Here is a 24,757-nt window from a genome sequence, read left to right as displayed (position 1 = left end):
TCATAACAGATAAATAGTTTTATTAATTATTATTTGGAAAAATACATGGCCATAATTGAGAAGAAAATTACTAATATTCAGAAAAAAAGTCTTGTGAAAAATCCATTAAAGATGTATAAATAGTTATCATTATTACACTGCACCAACTGTGATAGATCGTTACTGCATTTTGCTAGCTATCATTTAAAATGTTTCTAAGAATAGCCTTTTCTTCATTTTTTCTTCTTTTCGCTTCTATCTTTCATCAGTTAAGCGAATCGGTTCAAAAACTCGACTGAACTTTTACATTGACAAAACAATGTACATCCTAGAGATACCTTCACACAACTGCAATTTACACTTCCACATATATTCCCTTCAATAGCACAAGAACATTTAATAAGCTGCAGAAAATATTCTGGAGCATATGATACTCCTTTGGGTGTGGTAACTGGCACTAGAAAAGTATGAGTAGAGTCAAATTTCCACCCACAGTCAGTCGGGTCCATAAGGTGTGGATTTGCTTCATCAGCACATTTCCATCGGGCAGCCTGTAGTAGGTGACACCGGTAAACATATAGTATCTAAATGCGGCTGCTGCTGGAAGCAGTGTCTTTAACTGGGGAACTCCTACAACTTTTTTTGTCATACCGCATACCTAATGTCAGACATAGTGTCAGAGGCTTTTGACACTATGCCGTAGCAGCGTGATATAAATGTATAGTTGCTTATTGTATTACACCGACAAGTTTGCATTTAAGTATCACCAAGCACAGCAATCTAGTAACCTTGTCTTAAAACATTTACAACAGACGCCCCCTCCAAATTCGATGTCATTGTGACGTTGTGTCACAATCAGATAAAACATGTGTTGCTAAAATGTTTGAAACTATGGGGTGGTGTTTTTTAACAGTAGCTTTCATGTTGATTTGACTACGTTCCCCAGAAGTAGCTTCCATTTACAACAGCTTTATGGGATGACTTGCAGATGATTTATGAATAATAATACTAGCGTAACTATAAGCAGGCAGCACTATGTACTCGTTTTCTAAAATATTCATAAAGGTGTTCATAAACTGACGACGCTTGAGCTTTCCACCATGGGCAATGTAAACTTGATGAAGATTGACTGAATTCCATATCTGGGAATAGTCTTTTTTTTCATTTCAGTTATGCAAGCATGTAGTGCAGGAGTATTATCCATGTCAGTCATATCTGAAGAAGAGCTCTCTGTTTTATAGTATTTTAGTTTAACAAACGTTTGATAGAATTTTCGGTGGTGTCGTCCATCTGCAGCATGATGAAGATCTGCTGTTGCTCCACTTGGTCTAAGTTCTGCTTTAGAACCCCACTGATCATGAGGCAATTTACGAACATTTAATATACCGTAGCTTCTTTGAAAGATTTATATGTACCACCACGGCCTGATGTATGGCATAATGAAGCCTTGTCACACCTTTCAGGATGGCCCGGATTAGGTGTAATTGGACAGTCATTTCCGCAAAATATACAATGTTCTTTAAGCATGAATTGCCCTGATTCTTTTCTTTATCTTAGGGGAAGTTGGGGTAATGGGTGGTTGCTTCTATGTTTCTTTAAGTATCGGGTGATATGCAGAGAAGAAGTATGAGCTGATATACAGTCTTTGTGAGATTCCACTGTTGTATCTGGATCCAAGCTGTGATACAATTCATCAACTCTCTTTTTACTTCCTTTGCTCATTCTATTTGTCGATATTCCTTAATATGAGTTGAAGTGCCTTTACAAAAGGGATGATCTTTAAAAATACAATCGTTCATCCTGGAAAAGATTTGTATTTTTCTCTGAAATTTGTTGCTCATGAAAAACCGAATGGTAATAATTCACTAGCTGATATACTAAAGTTATAAAAGAGAAAGGTGTACAAATGTAGCCTATATCAGCGATATATTTAACAATATGCTAATATTTGAACTAAAGAACAAACAACTGATAATTCATAAAAGCCTGATAAACCAACCTTTATCTAAAGTTCTTAACAGTAGTCCTTATACTACAAGTGTCTTCATAAATTTCACCTTATCTTAAAATCTGAAAAAGAAAAATTATAATCTGCAGTTCTATAAATTACTAAACTCATAATTATAATTTCTAACGCATATCAAACACATTCCGAATGTTTATGAGTTATCTGGAAAACACATTCCAGAAGAAAAAAAAATTACATGATATTAGAGCCAATCTAAAAATTGTGCCAAAAACGATTATTTTATTATCGGCCGTTTACAAAAAGGTGTTACCCGGCATTTCCTGACTCTCCAGACCCTAATGGTATCGAAACAATGGAAAAACATTAGATTCCCACCATTACCCTTTCAAGTGAAATTTTGCCTTTTTTTCCAGTAGACTATTACATCTGCGACTATAGTAGATTCACATCAACCGTGCATTTGACGTCTAGGCCGGTCGCTTACGACGCTCCTGATTGGCTGTTGCTAAGCCAATCACAGGGCTGGAAACTCTCAGTCTCTCTCGAGAGTTCACATAGGCAGGATGTATGTCCCACCTCTCCTGAAAGACGTATCCCTCAGGAGACGTGGAACAAAGATCCTGCCCATGTGAACTCTCGAGAGAGACTGGGAGTTTCCGGCCCTGTGAATGGCTTAAAAACAGCCAATCAGGTACCCATGTTCACTCTCGAGAGAGACTGAGATTGTCTAGCCCTGTGATTAGGTTATAAACAGCCAATCAGAAGCGTCGTAAGGGACAGGTCTAGACATCAAATGCACGGTTGATGTGACTCTACTATAGTAATTTATCACTCTCTCTCTCTCTGTTATGTTTACATTTCTAAGGTTCTTTGCCTTCAAGAATGGGTTTTAAATAATAATAAAACATTCCAGTAATCAAAATCGTGTTAAACAGACCCTGAAACATGCATAAACCACGTTAAAACATACCTTAAAACACCAATAACCATCGTCAAGCACAAAGGAATCGAGAGAGAGAGAGAGAGAGAGAGAGAGAGAGGAGAGAGAGAGAGAGAGAGAGAGAGAGAGAGAGAATATAAATAAGCTACATTTTTTCTGTTTTGTGCATTAAAAAATTATTAAAATAGTAACATATAAGAGTATGCAAGTTATTTTAAAACGTACGAAATCGAGCAACATTCGAACCGTGGAACGCTTACCTAAAAATGTACAAGAACCTAAATTGTTTACATTTTTTAGTCATTTTCAACAGTTATTGACATAAACACGTCTTTTATAAGAGTAATCAAACATCTTAGTAGTTAAATCATTGTAAAATATAACTTGAAACGCCTCTAAACCCCGTTAAACCTCTATAAACCACGACGAAATCTGAGAAAGGATGAGCCATGGAAGCTATAGTTTCGAATGAAAAATGTATAAAAACTATTTATTTTTACGGTTTAATCCATGGCACTATATTCAAAATAGTAATAAACCATTTAAGTACAGAAGCAAATTCAAAACATACATTAAACCCACCTCAAAAACCGTTAAAACACCATTAAAACCCAATAAACCATGACTAAAAGTGAAAAAGGTTGAGCCATGGAAGCTAGTTTCGAATGAAAAAATTAAATACGGTTTAATCCATGGCACTATATTCAAAATAGTAATAAACCATTTAAGTACAGAAGCAAATTCAAAACATACATTAAACCCACCTCAATAACCGTTAAAACACCATTAAAACCCAATAAACCATGACTAAATGTGAAAAAGGTTGAGCCATGGAAGCTATAGTTAAAATGAAAAATGTGTAAAAACTATATATTTTTACGGTTTAATCCATGGCAATATATTCAAAATAGTAATAAACCATTTAAGTACAGAAGTAAATACAAAACATACATTAAACCCACCGCAAAAACCGTTAAAACACCATTAAAACCCAATAAATCATGACTAAAAGTGAAAAAGGTTGAGCCATGGAAGCTATAGTTTCGAATGAAAAATTTAAAAAACTATATATTTTGCGGTTTAATCTATGAAAAATATATTCAAAACACTAATAAACCGTTTAAGTACATAAATAAATACAAAACTTACATTAAACCCATCGCAAAAAACGTTAAAACCCCATTAAACCCAATAAAACCACGACGGTAAGCGAAAATAAGGTTGGTCATAGAAGACTACCTTCGGAAAAAAATTATAAAAATCCCATATTTTCCACGTTTTTACGCATCAAAAATATATTAAAAACAGTAATAAATCATTTAAGTACGTAAAAAATACAAAGCATACCTTAAACCATCCGAAAAACCCGTTAAAACCCAATAAAACAACGCAGGAAAGCGAAAAGAAGGTGAGCCGTTACAAACCCAACGCCATTTCCAACCCCCACCTCCGTAAGGTTACAGACGACGCTCTCGCGAGAAGGTAAACAAAAAACAAAAGACGTAAACAAAAGCGGCGGACGAACGTAAACAAAGACCGAAAAAGGGCGTTTTCTGGGACGTCGGGAACCATCAGCCCCCTTCAGGTAAATAAAACGATGAAGTATTTACTTTACTGATTACTTAACTAGGTGGTTTAAGTGATCTAAGTAGCCTAATGCCAGACGTACATAAGCGATCGGGTGGCTGCCGTGGGGTATACACTACGTTAGGCTCGCCCCCTTATTTAAGTAAGGTTGATTTGTTACTTATAACTCATTTTTTAACATTTGAGTGGACTCATAAGTAGGTTAGGCTACTTAAGTGTACCCCAGGCCGTAGAGATGACTCACTTAATAGGTTAAGTGTAGCCTAACCCATGTCAGGCTATAACCTAGTCTCGTTTACTGCCCGCACTTAGGTAAGTAAGGTTGAAATATCACATGTAATCTATATTTTGACGTTTAAGTGGATTTATAAGTAGATTAGGCTGCATAAGTGGACGTATGGTAGAAGGTAGGTTAATGAATTACCTAAGTGTACCAGTCTTACTTAGGATAGGCTAGGCGTTACCCCAGTAAGTTGGTCATGCCAAGCCCTTAATCAAAATTAGGTTGAATGGTCACTTATAAGTTTATTTTTAACATTTAAGTGAATTTATAAGTGGGTTAGGCTGCTTAAGTGAACATCTGGTCGTGGGTAGGAGTATGTTACGTAATGGGTTAGGAATAGTAGCATAAGCTAGGCTAGGCTGCACCCTCGTATAGGGGTTAGGGTGAGGTACGACCCTTCTTGATTGAAAAATGTCAATATTTATCAAAATTGTTTTTTAAAGCTAAATAAACTTTAAAAATACTTGAGGTGCATAATTTAATGTCTATTGGGTAAAACGCCGCATGGCCTGGATCAACTCAACGACGATCATAGCATGCCACCCTCCGGAAAAGTACTTAAAACGCGTCCTGACACCGGAGATGGGCATAAGTCGAGACTTGTTGTTGGTGAGAAATCGGAGCTAAAGACCTCTACTCTCCTTTAGAAGTAAGTATTTTCTCCAAAGTTAGAAATTAAGGCCAAATTTAAAGCATTAAACAGAGGGTAGTGAAAAGGGTGTCCAAAGCAGTGGAAATCTCACCAAAACGCTTTCGAAATTTTTACTTACGCTTCAATATTTTAGAAGATTGATGCCATCTCGATGTTTACGGAGTCACTTGTGTCAACAAACTTCCCATTTCCTGTGATAAATCCGCACACCACAAGTACCCACAGACGCTGGGGCACTTTCATCACAACAATCGGCACACGGTCCCCAACCACGACGTTTTTAAGCAAACAACTGTTTTGGTAGAAGAAGACGTCGAAGCGTGCGCTAGATAATTATTTAAATAAATAGCAAAACATCAATATTTTACATATTTATGATGATTAATTTGAAAATATTAGTTATTGAAAAAGTAACTCGATTCTGACTCAAATTTAAGTAATTATTTTTCGGAATTAGAACGTTCTTTTAAGTCCTGTATTATGACGTCACGACATCTTGACTTTCGTACCTATTGTAAATAATTGCTATGCTCAACTTTCTTGCAGAACAGTTTACCAGTTATTCATGCAGATTGTTATCAGCTATTCATGTAATTGTTATAATCGTAATGCGCATATATATCTTTATTATTTACTTTTTGGATATATGAAGATGTTTTACTGCCGGATTACCGCCGTAGTGTGACGCAATCGCTTTTGGTCCCTGGGCCTGTCTGTTTTCGCACCATAAGAAATTAATGGGGCCGAATTTGCAATGACTAGAAAGTCGTTAAAAGAGGAAAGTTGGCATTGAGGGGCATATGTTTTGATTGAGAAAAATACAAATTTATACAATAGCTAGCTTGTAAAAAATACTTGATTACAAAAAACTTGATTGACAACTAAGCAGCATACCTACTATGGGTTTCAGAGACAGTGCAAGCACGTTTTTTTGGCAATATTTCTGTAACGAACACTCGTATCAGAACGAGATTTTGCTATAGTGCATCACACCCAGTGCCGTAATTTATAAGGGTATCGTGAATCACTAATCGTAAAGAATAATGACACTTGTCCTTGTACCAAGAGACAAAAACTCCATTATCCAGAGATGGATTTGAACACGCGTAAAAAGCTCCACCTACCCTCTCCCCCCCCTACACAGTCACCCCTGTCCTTCCTTCCATCGCCTTCCTTTCTCTCTCTCTCTCTCTCTGTTGCCAATTGGTATGTTTTCACCCTCCAAACTGGGTATAAGATTACACAAAACATGGAAATTGGTGAAATCAGCCTATGTATTGAAAGTATATATACATAAATATTAAAGTAATTTTATCATTATTGCATTACTATGACAACTAGAATTCATGGAAACAGTTTATAATAATGCATTGGCGTATGTGTGAAGCTCCACTAATGTGGCAACGATGATTTTGCCATTCTTAGCATGCAAACATTAAAGGTTACATTTATTTCTGGCATACAGTTATTTAAAAAAATCAAAATAGTAATATAGACTTAAATCAATGAAAAGTGCTAGCAAAAAAAAAAGCAAAAAAAACAAAAACATAATCCACTTATTCGTAGTCTGCTCCGCTATGGTTTTCGGCAGCCAGATGTACAACAAGGTTAGAAACATTGGATTGTATTTACTTTAGAAATATCTGTAATTTTTCAGGGTAATTTGGTTGCAAAAAATGGGTAATAGACATGAATTAAATAAACATTTTGAAATAACAAAGTAAATTTGAACTTAATAATGAGTAAAGTAAACCATTAAGGGAATAAAACTTTGCAGTGTCGTCGTCTGCTTCTCGTATCTGTGTTTGTGGAGTGCGCACTTAGGAACCAGGAACAGCAACACGGTTCAAGTGTAATGTGGAGTGAATTAAGACCAAAATGTGTATAATGACAATCAAATAAGCACTGTGGAGTTTCAGTTGTGATGGCAGTAAGGATAAAAACCACCGATTACAAGGTGAAAATGAATTCAATTCAAACCATGACCCCGGGAATAACAAGTTTCATACTTTCACTAATATAGGCAACAAAATGTTTTATTGTGCTGATTACAACTGCAATCTTGAGTAAGCTCAATAAACGTTACATATACTATGTGCTAACTTTGTTCAAATGAGTCCTGGGAAGGCTGGGAAAGATGGTGTCCATCCGTGAACAGACGCGTCCATCCACACGGTAGCCGCCATATTGGATTTAAAAACTGCCTTGAAAAAATATTTTACAAAGAGCGTCACATGCTTATTTTAGTTCGTATGGGGCTTTCATATATCACATTATGTTGACAAAACTTCAATCTTTTGAATGGTATGCTTAGAGTTTTAATTGTATTCTTGTTTCACCAATTAAATATCGAGTGAATAAGACCTGTCCAGTGTGATGATGGTGGATCGTCCGTGATTTTTTACCCTACATCATATTTGGAAGGTCAACTATAGCCTAGCCTAGCTTAACCAGGACAGTCTATCAAGAAACTGAAATTTCCCTCAAAAATGAACAAAGATCTTTTGAGTGAGATTTTGTTCTGTCATAACAACAGTATAATATCAGTATATTTTATACATAAAGTATATAAATATATTTTCTTTTTGGTAAAAAATTGATAGTGAGGATTTCTGCAACAGTTTTCCAATAACTATTTATTTGTTATGCAATGTTTCAGTTTAAGATGGGCATTACCCTAGCCTAAATGACAGCATACTTTACATTTTAGGAGGTTCTGCTGCCCACTGTTAAGAAAGTAGCGTCAGATGATACTAACATTCAAAATTGCAGTTGCTCGAACCTCAGCTTGGTATAATTAACAATAGAATCTCAGCGGTAGTTGTAACATTAGGGGTACGTTATAGCCTAACCTAACCAAAGGTTATGCTGTCTGTATATTAGCTATAATATCTTATAGATTGCTTATCATGACAGATGGAAATCGATAAGCGTTTCTTCAACATCCTTCTCACTGTTTCACTTCTGTTGACATGTAGCCTTCTACTGGACAAGAATGTGATGTTTATTTGTTATAAGTTAATTTTGAAATAGGCTTAAATAATATTAGACAGTAGGAATAGACAAACTAAAATTCATATATTAGGTTAACTGAAGATATGCAAATTGTAACCTTCGATATCAGCGTTAATGTTGCTCATAAGTTTCTGTATGTTTCATAGGCTACTAATATATAAGGGTAGGTCTTACTGTATATATGAAATTAAAAATAGAATTGAATTGAAAAGATAATTTAGGCCTAAGGCCAAGCACTGGGACCTATGAAGTCATTCAGTGCTGAAACGGAAATTGACGGTAAAAGGTTTTAAATGTGTAACAGGAGGAAAACCTTGCATTTGCACTATGAATTAATTGTTACGAAAGGGTGGAAAGTAAGAAGGAAGAAAGAGAATATGAAAGGTGGTCCAGTAAAGGGAGCCAAAGGGGTTGCATCTAGGGGCTGAAGGCAAGCTGCAAAGAACCTTAAGTATTGCCTACAGTGCTCTGCATGAGGTGCACTGATGGCACTATCCCCTGCAGGGATTTTGCAGTAACTATTTTACATGTGTATTATTATATAATAGTGAGTGTTCCTGTATTTTCTTTATTTTTATGCTTTTAGATTTATTTTAATTATCTTTTGAAATTTTTATAAAATCTGCTTTTTACAGCATGTAAAGTGGTCTGCCCCTGCCAGAACCTGTATTTTTTCCAAATTATAGTCTTGGCATACACACACATACACAAAATATATATATACTGTAATGTATAGGCTAGGAAAGATATTCAAACTAGTTTACAAAACAAAAGTACTGTGAAGGTGAGATTGAGTATAATCTCTAGTTTCAGTTTAAAAGCTTTTAGGATATTTTTGTTAAATGTTACATAGACAGCTTGTTGGCCCTCTCATTGTGCTTTGTTTAATAAAAGAAAAACAAACTTATGCATGTGATTTGTTTTATGTGTTTTGTAGGCTAATGTCTTTCTACATGTAGTTTATTTCATCCAGTAGTGAAGTTATACATCAGGAATATATATTGCTGTGAGCATTTTTTTTTAATTCTTGAAATATCGAACAATAAGTCTAGTATTGTTTTCTGTATAACTTCAGTACACTGTAGGTTTCTTTGGTGTTCAGTTGTAGGCATGCACTGGTATTTAATGTAGATTTTAGTGCCACTATAATGCTTTACATTTTATCTGTGTCATTAGTGTTCTTGATTTGACATGACCGTGTCTGCATTTGTTAATGGTGCTTTCATGTGTACTTCAGTGCCAGCTGTTTTATTTCAGAATTTTGTTTACCAATTAAACCTTGTCAGTAAATTTTCTGTTTTAAGTAATTTATACTCTTAAATTTCCTTAATAATTTTATATTCTGTTGTTTTTCTTGTAGCTACTAAATGTAAGACTCAGTAAATTTGTATGGCCTGTGACATACAAAGCAAGATTAACTCTTGTTACACCGGGAAGATACAATCCTCATATTACAGAGTTTTCTCTGCCCACCCAGGTTGCAAGCCAGTAATAATATATAAGCAACATTGCAACAAGGGAGCAAAAATTATTGAAATAGATCCACTGATATAACATTTTATCTTATATTTATTATACATCTTAAATTGAATTTCTTTATATAATGTTTCTGTGTTGAAAACTTATATTTTATTACTTTCAGTTTACATTATCACTTCAAAATCATTTATTTACAAGTTATGGCTTATGTAAATACATATATTTTTTTTTTATTTTTAGTTCCATATTAAGTTCTTTGTTTTAATATTACTTATCATAGGAATTTTATTCATCATTGTCGGATAAAGTAAGCCGAATACTCTGGTTTGGGTGTAGAAGACAGTCTGCGTTCCAAGAGATTGGCTATTGCTGTCGTCATAATGAAGCGTAATTGATTTCCTTTGCATTTGTGAATTCTGATGAAAGTTGCGATTCTAACTCCAGAGATACTGTAGAGTTCTTTAAATTTTACAGTACTCAGTAGTGTACACTGTATACTGTATACAACACACTTCGTTTGTGTATTCTTTAAAGGGTGTTGGTTTTGTATTGAGTTTGCCATCTTGTAGCAAAAAGTTTTTAGAAGTAAGGCAGTCCCCGGGTTACGACGTTCCGAGGTCAAGGCGCTTCTCAATTATATTCATCAGACATTATTTCCAGGGTTACGACGCCTACAACGCTCATCTGGCAGATGAAATATGACACCAAAAATGCGAAATAATCAATATTTGAAGGTTTTTTGATGAAAAATGCAATAAGAATGCAGTTTACATAGTTTTCAATGCACCCAAAGCATTAAAAGTAAGGTTTTCTCAGGATTTTTTACGATGTTCTGGCTTACGACAAGTCTCAAGAACGTAACCCGGGGACTGCCTGTATTCCATAATATACTTCGTGTACTGTATATGATTGTTTATGCTTAAAGGGTGTTGGTCTTGTCTTGGGGTTTCCATCTCTTGGGAGACGTCGTAGAATTTGGGCTCAGTGTCTGTTGCACTGATCAGGTTTATTGCTTGTGGTATTGTCTTTGATAATCAGGCATATGTTAACGACCTTAAAAATGCTTTTGGATCGAACATCTGTACTCTGAGAATTGAATACTTTCTGGAAAGAAATACAGTGGTCCCCCTTATTCGCGGGGAATGAGTACCAGACCAGACATCCCCCCCCCCCCCCCCCCCCCCCCCCCCCCCCCCCGTGAATAGTTAGAAATCACGAATGCTTGGAACCCCTATAAAAATGCTAAAAACAGCCTATTTTGTTGGTTAAAACTCAAGAAAAACCACTAAAAATATTCATACTTGGTTTTTAATAGTTTTATCACAATAAGTGCATTTTATGATGAAATTAATAAAAAAAAAAACCCGGAATTTGTGGATATTTCTCATAGAAAAATACCGCAAATGCGGAAATTTTCCGCGAATAATGCGGGGAAACGTTCCCGTGAGAAGTCCGCGAATACGGGGGGGCCCACTGTACAGTGAAAAAGGTGGTAGAAACATCACTACAGTACTCGTCAAGAGCATTTTGAAGATCTGTATGGCAAGTCTAATTGTAGTGAGAAGTTAATATTCATGTCATCATTATCATTGAGACATGTCATTCCTTATAGGAGTGGCAGCAGAACATGGAATGGGGATCAGTCGCAGGAATTTGTGTAGGGTTTTATCAGGTCGCCTGCTAAGGTCTTAGGTTACCTGTTGGATGTGTAGTTATGAAACCCCCTTGTAAAGCAGAGAGGTACTAGTTCAGAAGGAGTGTCAGGATTCTACATTAGCAGGTTCATAGCCTAAACCTCTTGAATGCATTCTTTATACAGACCTCTTTGGTATAGTTTATGGATTACGTACCATAAAAGGACTTGATCATGCACTTCTTGTTACTTGCAGATAGTTTGTTGTCATGTTGACCCCATGGGAGACTTGCCATGTATACAATTTCATTTCCTTCACAAATGGGGACCGTTTTCTCCCACAGGTCATTGGCGGCAAAGTTAAAGCTTTTACGTACTTTAACTGTTTTAAAATGCATTTCGGTGTTGAAGGTAATAAAGTTTAACACACACAATAATGGAAACTGTTTTTGATACGGTCAGTACTTGCTGATACACAGACAATGTACTCGCTAATATGATTAATTGATTTTAACCCGTTTCACATTAAACTCTTTAGTTCCAACAAAAATTCAAACCCATCTTAGCTGTGTTCATTCCCAGTTGTGCTTAGTTTTACCATACGTATGGTAAATTTGTAATGTGTACATGAAAAAAAGATATACTAAAATTGACTGTAGTTACGAATTAAATTATGAATGACTGTAGTTACAAATTAAATTATGAATGCCCATTACCAAATGGTACTACCAGTTAAACTTTAACGACAGCTGAAGAACTCATATGAGTCACTCGCAGCCTCCTTCTTGAATAACTTCTTGGCCATAATATGAGCCTTTTAAATTGTAAGGCACTTGAAAAGTTTTAATTACTGTACTGTACTCTACTTTTCAAAAGTCTGTCGATACAAACTTTTACAGAAATGAGGAACAAGAACTTGGCGGTGGAATTTTAAGCTTTTGTCTAGCAGCTACAGTATTCTGTACTGAATTTGGAATGTTAATTACTTGGCCATGGCTTTGCTTGATCAAGCAACTATATACAGTAATTGGTACGCAGCCTTGCTGTCCTTAACTGGGCCTGTAACCAAAACAGATAATTTAAATGGTTTGTGTATATGGAAAAGAACAACTGAAAGATATAGTATTGCATTTCATTAGTTTACTGTTATGACATTTCCAAAAAGAGACTCAGTACTACAGCAGTACTAATGCCTTGTTTTCCGTATTGTCCCAGATTCCCAAATGGAGTGGACGCGGGAGGAAGTCGCGACGCTGATCGACTTGTATCGCTCGCACACAATCCTCTGGGATCCCTGGGACGAGGAATTCAAAAACCGGGCCAAAAAGACGGACGCCTGGAAGGCAATCTCGGAGTGCATGCAGAAGGAACGCATTGAGGTCGAGAAAAAGATGAAAAACCTCATCTCTCAGTTTTATAGAGAAGTGAAGAAGATGAGGGAAAAGAAAGTCACGCAGGGCTACGGGATTATATACAACAGCTCTTGGTTTGCCTTTGAGAGCCTCAAGTTTCTGCTCGAGAGAAATAAGCATCCCGCTTTCGAAGCCGGGTTACAGGTACGCAGTCATTTTGAACGTTGAGTTTTGTTACTAATCCACTTGACAGTGATGTAATGGAAGTCGCGTGATGGCCACATTTATGCATTAAATTTTAAATCTTATTAAGAACAGTAAACAGTACCCTGTGCTATAGAATTCTTTAGAATTCTAGTTACTCATTTGATTGGGCCATACACAGTCAAAGTGCTCTTCCAATATTACTTGTAGAAGAAACCATTAATTTTATTTAAAATAATGGTGTCTTTCCTTGTAAGAGGAAGTGAGAAAGACATCCACTAGTTTGGCAACTGTTTACTAAGCCCCAGAGGGTATGTGTTTGGCCAAATTAAAGTTTTTTGGACTTTTTTTTTTATTTAAATGCCCAGGAAAAAATGTTAAAAAAGTGACTGATAGACCAATTACATCACTATTGGATGTATATACAGTAGCATCATTGTATCACATGCTAGAAGTGGCCAACATTCCTGTGTTGATCTGATAGCCCCTGTCCAAGGCATTTACAGATACTTTTATATGAGAGTATACAGTAATGTTTTATTGACAAAATGTTCTGAAAAAGCAATTTTTAACTCATGAAGCTTATGATCAGTTCAGTATTGCGTTTGGGTGCCTCCGTGCATTTGGTAATCATATTCTTGACCTTCTTTCACAATTAGTGAAAGAGAATACCCTATTTTGGCAAAGTTTCTGCCTAAACCTAAATCATTGATTATTCAGAAAATTCAATTTTTATTTTATTTCACCTCCCAGTTATTTATTTTAGTTTATTTTGTTTTACAGGATTTCACAAATGAACAGTCTTCCAGTAATAATGACATAGGTATGGAATCCATGGTGAGTGGCGAGGGAGACGAACCCAGACTATTTGAGTGTGTGGTGAGCAACACCCATGATGACGATCCCATCATGAACATAAAGAAGAAGCTGCTGAAGAAGCAGCGAGACGAGATACTAGCGGAGGAGGCCTTTAACGCGGCCCAGCACATGCAGAAGCGGCTACAGGAGAGGGACGAACACGAGCTCTTCGGAGAGCTGGTCGCCAAGAAGATCCGGAACCTGCCTACAAAATACGCGAAGATCAAAACGCAGCAGCTCATTAGTAACATTCTCTTCGAAGCCCAGTTAGGGAAGTACGACGAGATGCCCAGAACCGATCTGGAATGTTCGAACTGCTCGAGAAACTCGAAGGACGAGGTGTGCAAGTCGGAGGAGTTCACAAATTGCTAGCACCCTCTCTATGTACGGTACACTTGTCCATATCTTCTGACGTCTCAATAGGTTGTATTTCTTCCAAATAAAGTGCGATTCGTTATCTTAACTCTTTCAGTCATCTGTCATAGTGGTAATTCATTCTCAGGAAGGAATGTGTTAAGTACTCTCTTTAGAGTAGCAATTAATAGAAGCATTATACGGCTAATATCTTGGATCATAAAGGTTAAAAGGTATGAATATTGTAAAAAAAAAAATTACAATATAAGAAATAAGTGGCCCAGAATACTTTGGTTCTGGGTTAGTGTATATGTAAATGGTAAAAAAAAAAACTACAATACTTGACCTAAAATGACCCAGAATTATTTGCTTTTGAGTTTTTAGTCACTTTGAGTATCAATTTTTGCATGTACATTCATGGTACTAGTGTCAAGCAAATTAGGGGTCATCCGAAAAGGCTACGGGAGTCCAATGTATAAGGTCTATGAATCTTTTAATGAGTTTATTGAAAAAAAACTGTTTTGTCTCATTTTATGGAAAGACTTCTGCCTTAGACACTTTACCCTGTGTAAGGTTTTATTATTCTGTTATTTAACACAAATTCTTGTAGGCGCTACAGAAACTGCCCTACAATACTACATAATACTCAGGCTATTGTGAACTGTTGACAACCCCAGCTAGATTTGCAAATGACAGATCTAGATCCAACACTGTTTAAGTCAGTACTAAGACATTCATTATACAATGTATAGATGAACTTGAAATTAGATACTTTATAACCTAGGCAACTAGTAGCCTGCTTTTTTGACAAGAACAGGCACCCAAAGGCTGTTGCACAATGATTGTTGGATTACGGATTGTATACCATTCTCAGTGCCGGATTAAGAACCTTTGGAGCCCGTAGGCTAAGGATGCGGAAATATGAGCAGTTCCAGGAGCATTTTGAAGCTATATGCAAAGCATATCAAGGAAAGTGGAGCTATACACAGTAATTAAGATTATGTAAATTATGCGTATTTTGAAAGTATAGAGTACTTTTGCAGATTAACCTTATCATGACCACTGGCAACCCCAAGTCTTGGGGTCCCTTAGGTTTAGCCTGTTGGGTAATCTGCCACTAACCATTCTTAGGTACTATTCCTAGACTTAAAATCATAATACTGAAGCTTCTTGAGGAAATAAAGCAAGATTGGTCACATTTTTGCCTTATTTAGGAAGGAATTAAAGCAAAAACTGGTGTCATGTCCATATCTCCATTTGGCAAATAAATGCTTCTGACATGGCGTAAACCTCACAATGAAAGTGAAATAAGCAATTGCATGCAACAAATTTACCATTTCATTCATGGCACGGTTTAGTGCTGTCAGTGCACTTCATGCGGCGCACTGTAGGCATTACTTAAGGTTCTTTGCGGCATCCCTTTTGGCCTCTAGCTGCAACACCTGTCATTCCTTTTACTGTGCCTCCTTTCATATTATCTTTCTCCCATCTTAGTACTTTTCTCAACCTTTTTAGCTCTGTAGGGGGTTAGTGCCATCACTGCACCTCATTCGGTGCAACGTAGGCATTGCAGCATCCCTTGGGTCCCTAGCTGCAACCCCTTTCATTCCTTTTACTGTAACTCCTTTCATATTCTCTGCCACCCCTTTTACTCTACCTCCTTTCATATTATCTTTCACCTATCTTACTTTTTCAAACCTTTCAATGTTAGTTTGGCACTGAATGACCTCATTTTAAGTCCAAGTGCTTGGGTTTTGACCCAAATTCTATATTCAATTCAATTCTGAGTTACGACCGCGTGAGCTAGCTGGCATTCAGTTCTCCTTCTCAGGGAACTGTTGGGTTTTCACGAACAGGTTGACCTGTCAGTTCATCGAATCTGGCGTTAAAACTTGTGTGGGCGGAGTCACACCACTCATCAGAACTGATGGTATCACCGAAAGTTCTTCCGACCGACTGACAGGTGGACGCGTAAGTGGCGCCCTTGATTAACGCCCATTAATACCTGCACAGTCGGTCTGTGTAGGCAGAACTGAACCCAATAACGTTCAGTTGTGCGTAGTCGGCCTATGCAGGGAAAATTGAACTGGCTAGCGTTCAGTTATCCTCCGCAGTCGGTCTGTGCAGGCAAACTCAACCCACTAAAGTTCAATTATACACGCACAGCAGGTCTGTACAGCCAAAAGCTGAACCCAATAACGTTCAGTTATCGAATCACAGTAGGCCTGTGCGGGGCAAAAGCTGAACACACTAACGTTCAGTTATACTTATACAGTAGGGCTGTGCAGGCAAAACTGAAGCTAATGACATTCAGTTTTGCCTGCGCAGGTATACGTTCTGAACGCTAATGGGCTCAGTTTTGCCTGCACGGGCCGACTGCGCATGCATATCTGAGCGTTTAAACCAACGATTTGACGACATTTCGAACCGGAATGCGAATGGGCAATGTATATGCCTAATTCATTCCATTCATAAGTACGGTTCGAAATTAGGCGGGAAACACGAAACCGGTTGAAGGACAAAGAAAGGAAAATACTATCCATAATTAGCAGTGAACGGTCTATAAACGATTAACCATAGATATAGAGATATAGCCTCGCTATGTCTATGTGATTAACCGGTTATAAATAGGTCTAGTTCAACCGGTTGTGAAAAATTAAAATTAACCGGTTATTAACCCTTTTTGTTAGGTCGTTGTGAGTCCAAATCATTTATTATGAAATAAAAAATTTAAATTTATATTTTTTTCCTATTAATACAGACGATTTGATACCTGTAGGCCTAGGCCTATATGTCCTTTCGCTAAGCCGAATGTAATTTGAAAAAAATAATATTAACGAAAACTGACATAATTCAAGGTAATTATATTAACGATGAACAGCCTTAGGAGAGATAGAGATAAAGAGAGAGACAGAGAGAGAGAGAATCTGGTAAACTTCCTAAGCTCGTCAAATGATTTCCTTCTAAGTTAGCGATCAACAGCATTGCAAGAGAGAGAGAGAGAGAAAGAGGGAGGTAAAGAAAGAGAGAAAGAGAGAGAGATCGTAATCTGAATAAGCTCGTGAAGTGATTTCCTTCTTAGCGATCGACAGCATTGCAAGAGAGAGAGAGATAGATAAAGAAAGAGAGAGATCGTAATCTGAATAAGCTCGTGAAATGTCCTTCTAAGTTATCGATCGACAACCTTGCTTTAGAGAGAGAGAGAGACAAAGAAAAAGAGAGCTGGTAAACTTCATAAGCTCGTGAGAGAGGGATAGAGAGAAAGAAACAGATAGAGAGAGAGAGAAAACAGAGACAGGGAGAGAAAGAAACTGAAAGCAATCAACAGCCTTGCAGTAGAGCGAGAAAGAGAGAGAAAGAAAGAAATAGAAAGATATACGTATAAAGAGAGAGAGAGAGATATGGTAAACTTCATAAGCTCATTTTTGGTTAGCGATCAACTGCCTTGCAATAGAGAGAGAGAGAAAATCTCGTAAACCATAGGAACCCAAACCTAAAAAAAAAAAAAAAAAAAAAAAAAAATAAAATGAACCCATACTTCTCTTTCGCTCCTCTCTCGATTTCCGTTCGTGGTCCGACATTTTCTCGATCACCCTCTTCATCGGGACGTCTTCCGTCAACGCTTTCCGCACCAATTAACGAAACTCCGCCCGAATGACCGAAATTGGCGCCATTTTCGTCGACCCGGCCGGGTAGATAGGTGAGTCCGAATTGGCGACATTTCTCCTCGAAGATGATGGACGGCGATGACGTCACGACATCCGAAGGCCAGCAAGATGTCGTTCTAAAAATCGAAGTAGAACGCAATTTAACGAAGTCAGACGGGATGACGTACGTTATTAAGGACGTTTATAACGATTATATGACGTCTGCATGCGTTGTATTCCGCCAAATAGCCCGTGTTTTATCGTACGACCCGGGCCAAATATGCATAAGCTGAACGCGGTCCGGGCAATGAGGGAGGGACGGTCCCCACGAAGCCAGGCCACCACGATTACATTCGATTAATGAATGAATGATTACGAAGAAAAAAGTGTAATAAATTCTTTTCCAAAGAGAGAGAAAGGGTTAAAGTGTAGCATTGCGTGTAAGTTCAATTTAACAATAAATGTGTAGCGTTAAGTGTGTAGAGAAAAGTAAATTTAAGAGATAAAGCCAGAAAGGAACCCGCATCTTTGTCTGATATTCATGGCAAATTCACTTACTAAAACCATTTTATTTCTTTACATTTTCCTTCATTTCTCATTTTTTAAGGGTAATTTATCAAACTAACTTTTAAAAAATTAAATCAGTGTCCTTTGGGAGCATGATTTTGGTCGTATTTAGGGTTTTAACTCTAGAAATAAGCGTTTATCAGCATTTTTTAGTGACGGGTTCTGGAATCTGACATCGCGAAAGTTCGAGGTTTAACTGCACTTATGTTTAAGTGCTTTGTATTTTACTTTTAAGTAAAGGACATTACAATGTTCAATGGCTGGATGGGTGGCTATTTCTGACATGTTGCAGGTTAAGACGTTTCTGTGGTTGTGCTTACAGAAGACAAAACATTTACAGAGCTACAGTTTATAGAACAGTGACTCTTTGAGTACATATTTACAGATGTCTATATCCTTTCTTAGATTGCAGCCAAAATTAAGCAAAACCATAAGTCTTTCTTTTTTTTTTATTACGAATGAAATTAAAACAAAATTTTTTAAAGTTCTATAAATGATAACATTCCATTTTACAGCAGTCTCTTAAATCGAATAAGCAGTGGGTGTTGTCAGGTCTTCAATCAAATAGGCCTATAATCCTTGCTGTTATAATTACAATTTATAAGTTTACCTATAGTTGCATGTGCATATGCGATGTTAGTTTTGCATGCTTGTGAATGTGCATGGATACTCTGCATGGCTTATGTATACCTAAGCACTACAGAGAATACTGTATCTACATTTCACAGTACATGAGACAACACAGAAATTCTGTATATACATAGACTAAGTCACACATAGGCCTAACGCTTTAAAAGCACTATAATTATGATATATATGGCGTAGAAATACATTAATGGAAGGCCTTGGTGTTTCAGATAGGCCGGGAAGGAGATGGTAGGCCTATATATAGTTATGCAATTAAAAATTATACTTGACTGTGTAGAGGACATAGGTCAAACTTAACAAGATGGATTGAGAAATGTTCGACAAGATGACCTCTCTCTCTCTCTCTCTCTCTCTCTCTCTCTCTCTCTCTCTCTCTCTCTCTCATACACGTCTTTGCTCTCAAGTAATAAGGCAAATTCAAAATCCTCGGCTCCATCTTGCGTCTCCTCGAGGGAAAGCACATCCATCCAAGATATATAGGTCCTTATACCTCCTCGCGTAAGCGTCCTGCTCTCCTTAAATGACTCCAGAGGTCCATTTGGAGGCACTTTATGACCTCTGTGTCATCGTGGACACATTGCTCTTATCAGTTTGACCCATGAAGACAAGATTCGCCATTTAGATAAACCACTCCGACGTTCCAGCGTTGCTATGCTAGTCGAGATTTGTCACGGAGATATGAGATCTAATACTTCTCTTGCATGTCTGTGTTGTTTACATATCGCTGCTTATGCTGCAGGTTGATAGTTAATTAATCCTCTCTCTCTCTCTCTCTCTCTCTCTCTCTCTCTCTCTCTCTCTCTCTCTCTCTCTCTCTCTCTCAGCATAGATTGTATACGTGTTGGAATACACTATGAAGAGTAATATACTATTAAAATCATCTCTGGTTACATTGAGTTTCAGCTCTCTCTCTCTCTCTCTCTCACACACACTTTGCGCAAGTGTTTGTTAACTCTTGTTAAACCATTGCATCGAGTTTAATTAAAGTTTTGTTTACAGTTTTCTAAATAATGAAAAAAAAAAAGCTTGTTACCTAACTCCTGCTCTCTTTAGACCATTATCCTGGTTCTCTCACGAACTGGGTATATTGAGATTGAGCTGCAACCTATAATGACTCATATGCAAGGTAACAATAAGGTTCAGATTCAACCTTAAAGGAAGGCAAATATCTTGACAATGACGTCCAGCTGAATGGATATAAGTTGAACATTGTTATAAAAACTCACATTTCTCAGAGGATTTCTTGAACGCTGAGTCTAGAGTATACAAAATCGCTTGTTCATTTTTGTTGCTTTAAGGAACGACCACTTTTTATGCCCAAAAGGGTGTTTAAAGGTGTCCTTAAAAAGACCATTTCGCAATTATTTATCTTGTAACTCATTTTACTAAATTTTATGAATTGGTTGCATTTAACTTGATTCAATTTTGCGAAGTGATGAAGGAAGCCAGAATTTTATCTCCAAATTCCTGTAAACTTTTCTACATATATCTATGTTAAATGTTTCTTACTTTATCCTAATTCCTTTTCATCCTGAGTATCATATTTACAATCTGCTATCTATTCCAAGAAGTTTATATGTAAGTATGATCATTTTTTCGCTCCTCTGACATTGTGAAATCTGTATATCTACTTCCTATCCTTCCCAGATAATGGAGCGTGTGATTCCAGCCATCAAGTGAGTAATCAATTCAGCGTGATGTCCTGTGGCCTTCCAAGTACAAAGCAGTTATGAAGCTCAAGACATTCAGTGTCATATGTCTCAACAGCTAGTGATCCTCCATGTAGGCTTGGGATCTGCAATGCTACAAGATGCCAGAGAAGTTTGTATGTCACCAAATTCTTCGGAGTCCAGTCCATCAATAATGATTCGCTTAATAGTTACACAATTCAAGTTAGGTTCAACATTTCAGGCTGTGGAGAACTTAGCGGACTGAAACAAGTGGGAGTCTTTCTTCGATCTGTCGCGAATCATGCGAGAGAATTTAGTAGAGTTAGGTTTTGTATCTTCCAAATGACGCGAGGAGTATTTTGTAATGTCTTTTTAATAGTCGTGTGTATTTTCTGAAGTATGGGAGTCAAATTTAGAGTCAGAGGTTAAATGGCACTGTCATTGTCTCGTAGGCATGTGCAAAATTTATTTCCATTGAATGGAAATAGCAACAGAGCTTTCGTTCCGAGATGGATGACTTTTCGCATGATGTGTGTTCTTCGTCTGGAAGTGTCCCGCTGGCTGGCGGCGATGTGTCAGACATCCCAATTAGTTTGGTTGAAAAGCACTTGACCAGCAATGATGACCATCCTTACAATGGCCATCAAGAGCCCCCTCCAAGAGGACTGCAGTGTAACGTCTGCGGAAAGAAGTTTTCCAAGAGGTACCGGCTGCTGAGACACGAGCGAATCCACACTGGCGACAAACCGTTCGCTTGTACCATCTGCGAGAGAAAGTTTTCCAGGCGGGACTGTCTCATTTCGCACACTAAGCTTCACTCGGGCGAACAGCCCTACTCGTGTACGGTATGCGGCAAGAAGTTCTTCAGGAGAATCGATCTCATATCCCACGCGAAGACTCACAGGGTCGCAGAGACGTTCGTCTGCGAAACGTGCAAGAAAAAGTTTACCAGAAAGCGCCACCTCGCGAACCATCTCAAAATCCACACGGGCGACCAGCCTTTCGAATGCACTGTCTGCGGGCGGAAGTTCTCCCTGAGGGGTGAACTCGTGACCCACACAAGAATCCACACCGGGGAAAAGCCCTTTGCGTGCACCATCTGCGGGAAGAAATGGTCTCGCAAGAGCGATCTCATCCGTCACACGAGGGACCACACTGGGGAGAAACCCTTTGCATGCACTGAGTGCGATAAGAAGTACACTCGTAGGAGCGCCCTCGTCTCGCACAAGAGAGTACACACTGGAGAAGAACCATTCGAATGTAATGTCTGCGGCAGAAGGTTTGCGCAGAGGGGGAGTCTGGCCTACCACACCAAAATGCACTCTAGTGAGAAGCCTTTCGCTTGTAACGTATGTGATAAGAAATTTGCTTTAAAGTCTTACCTTGTCTTTCATAACAGAACTCATTCAGGAGAAAAGCCATTTGTATGCCAAGTTTGTGATAAAAGGTTTTCTCACAGGAGTAACCTTGCTCATCATTTGAGGACTCACTCCGGCGAGAAGCCATTCCAGTGTGACGTATGCCTGCGTCGGTTTTGCCTGAGGCGCGACCTCTTGCACCACGTTAATAGAGCTCATACAAATAAAATTTCTCTTGAATGCAGCATTTGTAAGCAGAAGTTTCCCACTAAAGCAGCACTGAAGACTCATAAAGAGACACATGTAAAGAAAGAACAACCACAAACATTGTCTGTAGGACAAGCTGAACCTTTGCCATCGGAGATTGACGGAATCAAGTTGCTGTACGTTAGGGAAGAACTGGGCAATGTAATTGAATACCTTCCCCTCGTTGAAAGCTTAGAGTCAGTCGAGATAAGAATTGACGCTGGCGATCCGCTTAGAAGCACCGATGGCTGTAGCAACGACTTAGACTTGTGGCTGACCAAAGATGATCCGTGCTACCAAGAAATATCATTAGGAGAGACCCAAGTGGAGTTTGAGCAAGAGCTCATCATTGAAGAAGTTGATATGTTGGGGGATGCGAATGGCATCTTGATTGATTGAATACTTTAGCAGTGACACATGGCTGTGAAGAAACCCTGGACTGAGTTTTGCAATGGTGTCTATGGAAGAGGAATCAGCCCAGGCCTGAAGAACACATATCATGTTGACAGGTTATGTCTTTCAAGGGAATAAGCGTTTTGAAGTGTTGAGAATGAAATAAAATCTACAGATTAAATTGTAAAATGCGTTCACATTGTATCGTAGCAGCTCTGATAGATTGTTGGGTGAATGTTGCGCAGTCTTAGAATCAACGACATTGCAATTAAGCGATTAGAAGTATACAAATAGCACATTGTGATAATTCCCAAGAGCTTCTTAGGTAAGGTGCTGCTTTCTGTACCTGGTCATCATGACAATGGTGCCATTTTTTTTTGACAGATAAGCAGCCAGCAAACATTGTGATCATAAACATAGCTTTGTCTTGAGGTTAAACTAGGAGAAGCCAGCAACTTCTAAAACTGAGACTGAAAGTTGATTCAAATTGACTCTTCAAAAGAGGAATTGTTTTTTAATTACTGGGTCTTTCTTGGATCTTTCCTTAATAGTGACCCCAACGGTTTTCAAGGGGGACGTATCTAGGACTAACATTTCTTTGAGGTCATTATCTTTATATGATATTTACAGTCTTTTGTTGATGCTTTTACTGTCATCCCCAATGGGCTTGTATAAAACAAGCTGCAAAGGTGGATATGTAAGTAGTTAAAACCCTTGGTGGTCATCATCAAGGAAAGATCCTGATTACTTTCTTGGAATATTGATAGCTAGTGCAACTGCCTTAAACCACAATTTTACAAATATTGTAGGGCTTTCTAATATGCATGTGTCTTACTACTCCAGTACATCCTTCGAGGACTGGAGAAGGACGGTTGAAGGTACGGAGGACTCCAATCAAAATTGGGTGAAGCAGCTTAAAAGAAGACTGCTCATTAGTTCAAATTGCAAATCCTGCTCCAAATGTGAACAAGAGTTAGGTTAACAAGTTAGGTTACCTTTGTGATAATAATGGAAAATGATAGCGACTGTATAGTGAGATTAGCACTAACCGATGATACAATGATGCTTTTAACCCACACGTCAGAGTTTATCTCATCTTCGTCACAATCCAGAAATAGAATCATACACAAAACCAGGCCCCATATACGTTCTACTATACATAGATCTGAGATTATTTCAGCCGACAGCAAACTGGAATCTTATTTCAAATGCAATTTAACATTTGAAATAATATATATATATATATATATATATATATATATATATATATATATATATATATATATATATATATATATATATATATATATATATATACACACAGGGAGTCCCCAGTATATGGCTTGGGTTTAGTTCCTAGTGGCGCACTGTAACCAAAAAACCGCTGTAAACCGGAACAACATAATAATAATAATAATGGGAATAAATGGTGCTTACGATGCCTATAATGGCACCATGAGAAAATCAGGCTAATGGCACCACGAGCCCAACGCTGTAAAGTTGGAACTCCGTAACCCAAGACCGCTGTAACCTGGGGACTGCCTGTATTAGAATTAGCTCCCTAGTACTTACCTAAGCTATATACAAATGCTTTTTGACAACACCGCAATGTGTCTAAAATATATCATAACCCCATTTCTGTAGATGTATTTAGGAAACCTTTAAGGAATCTCCAAGATGAGAAAATAAAAGCTTTTGCACACACTGTACAAAGATGCCTCTTTCAGAGTTAGATCTCCCGATCACGAAATGTTTTGAAAGTTAAACATCGAGATACAAAATGCAGTCATTGGATAACAAACACAAAAACCTGAAGTACTGTAGAGTATTTACGTACAAAAATGCAGTACACAGATATAATATGTCACAGTGATGGTGATAATTCTGTCTTTCATCAGTGTATTGTATCACGTCTTAGCATCG

The 24,757-nt window shown here is 37.7% G+C and overlaps 1 protein-coding gene and 1 long non-coding RNA gene across 5 annotated transcripts; one reads left to right on the top strand and one right to left on the bottom strand.

The window, feature by feature from the left end:
- Positions 1-18,367, bottom strand: LOC135205270 (uncharacterized). Its single transcript, XR_010312507.1, has 3 exons — positions 17,844-18,367; positions 1,979-2,049; positions 1-1,779 (listed from the first exon to the last, which is right to left on the bottom strand). It is a non-coding gene; the product is annotated as an uncharacterized LOC135205270 (long non-coding RNA).
- Positions 4,339-24,025, top strand: LOC135205269 (zinc finger protein OZF-like). Of its 4 annotated transcripts, none has more exons than XM_064235636.1 (3): positions 4,339-4,473; positions 12,753-13,093; positions 13,877-14,408. In XM_064235636.1, exons 2-3 carry the CDS (start codon positions 12,761-12,763, stop codon positions 14,321-14,323), a joined length of 780 nt encoding a protein of 259 aa, XP_064091706.1. In that variant the 5' UTR covers positions 4,339-4,473; positions 12,753-12,760; the 3' UTR covers positions 14,324-14,408. The 4 variants fall into 4 exon arrangements, with proteins under 4 accessions (XP_064091706.1, XP_064091704.1, XP_064091705.1 ...); XM_064235635.1 differs by lacking the exon at positions 4,339-4,473 and adding an exon at positions 4,481-4,617; XM_064235637.1 differs by lacking the exon at positions 4,339-4,473 and adding an exon at positions 4,648-4,787.
- The last annotated feature ends 732 nt before the right edge of the window (positions 24,026-24,757 follow it).

The sequence above is a fragment of the Macrobrachium nipponense genome, chromosome 49 (genome assembly GCF_015104395.2).
Source record: "Macrobrachium nipponense isolate FS-2020 chromosome 49, ASM1510439v2, whole genome shotgun sequence".
Taxonomy (NCBI): domain Eukaryota; kingdom Metazoa; phylum Arthropoda; class Malacostraca; order Decapoda; family Palaemonidae; genus Macrobrachium; species Macrobrachium nipponense.
Note: the sequence above shows the minus strand (reverse complement) of the source record. Positions and strands in the feature narration are given on the sequence as shown.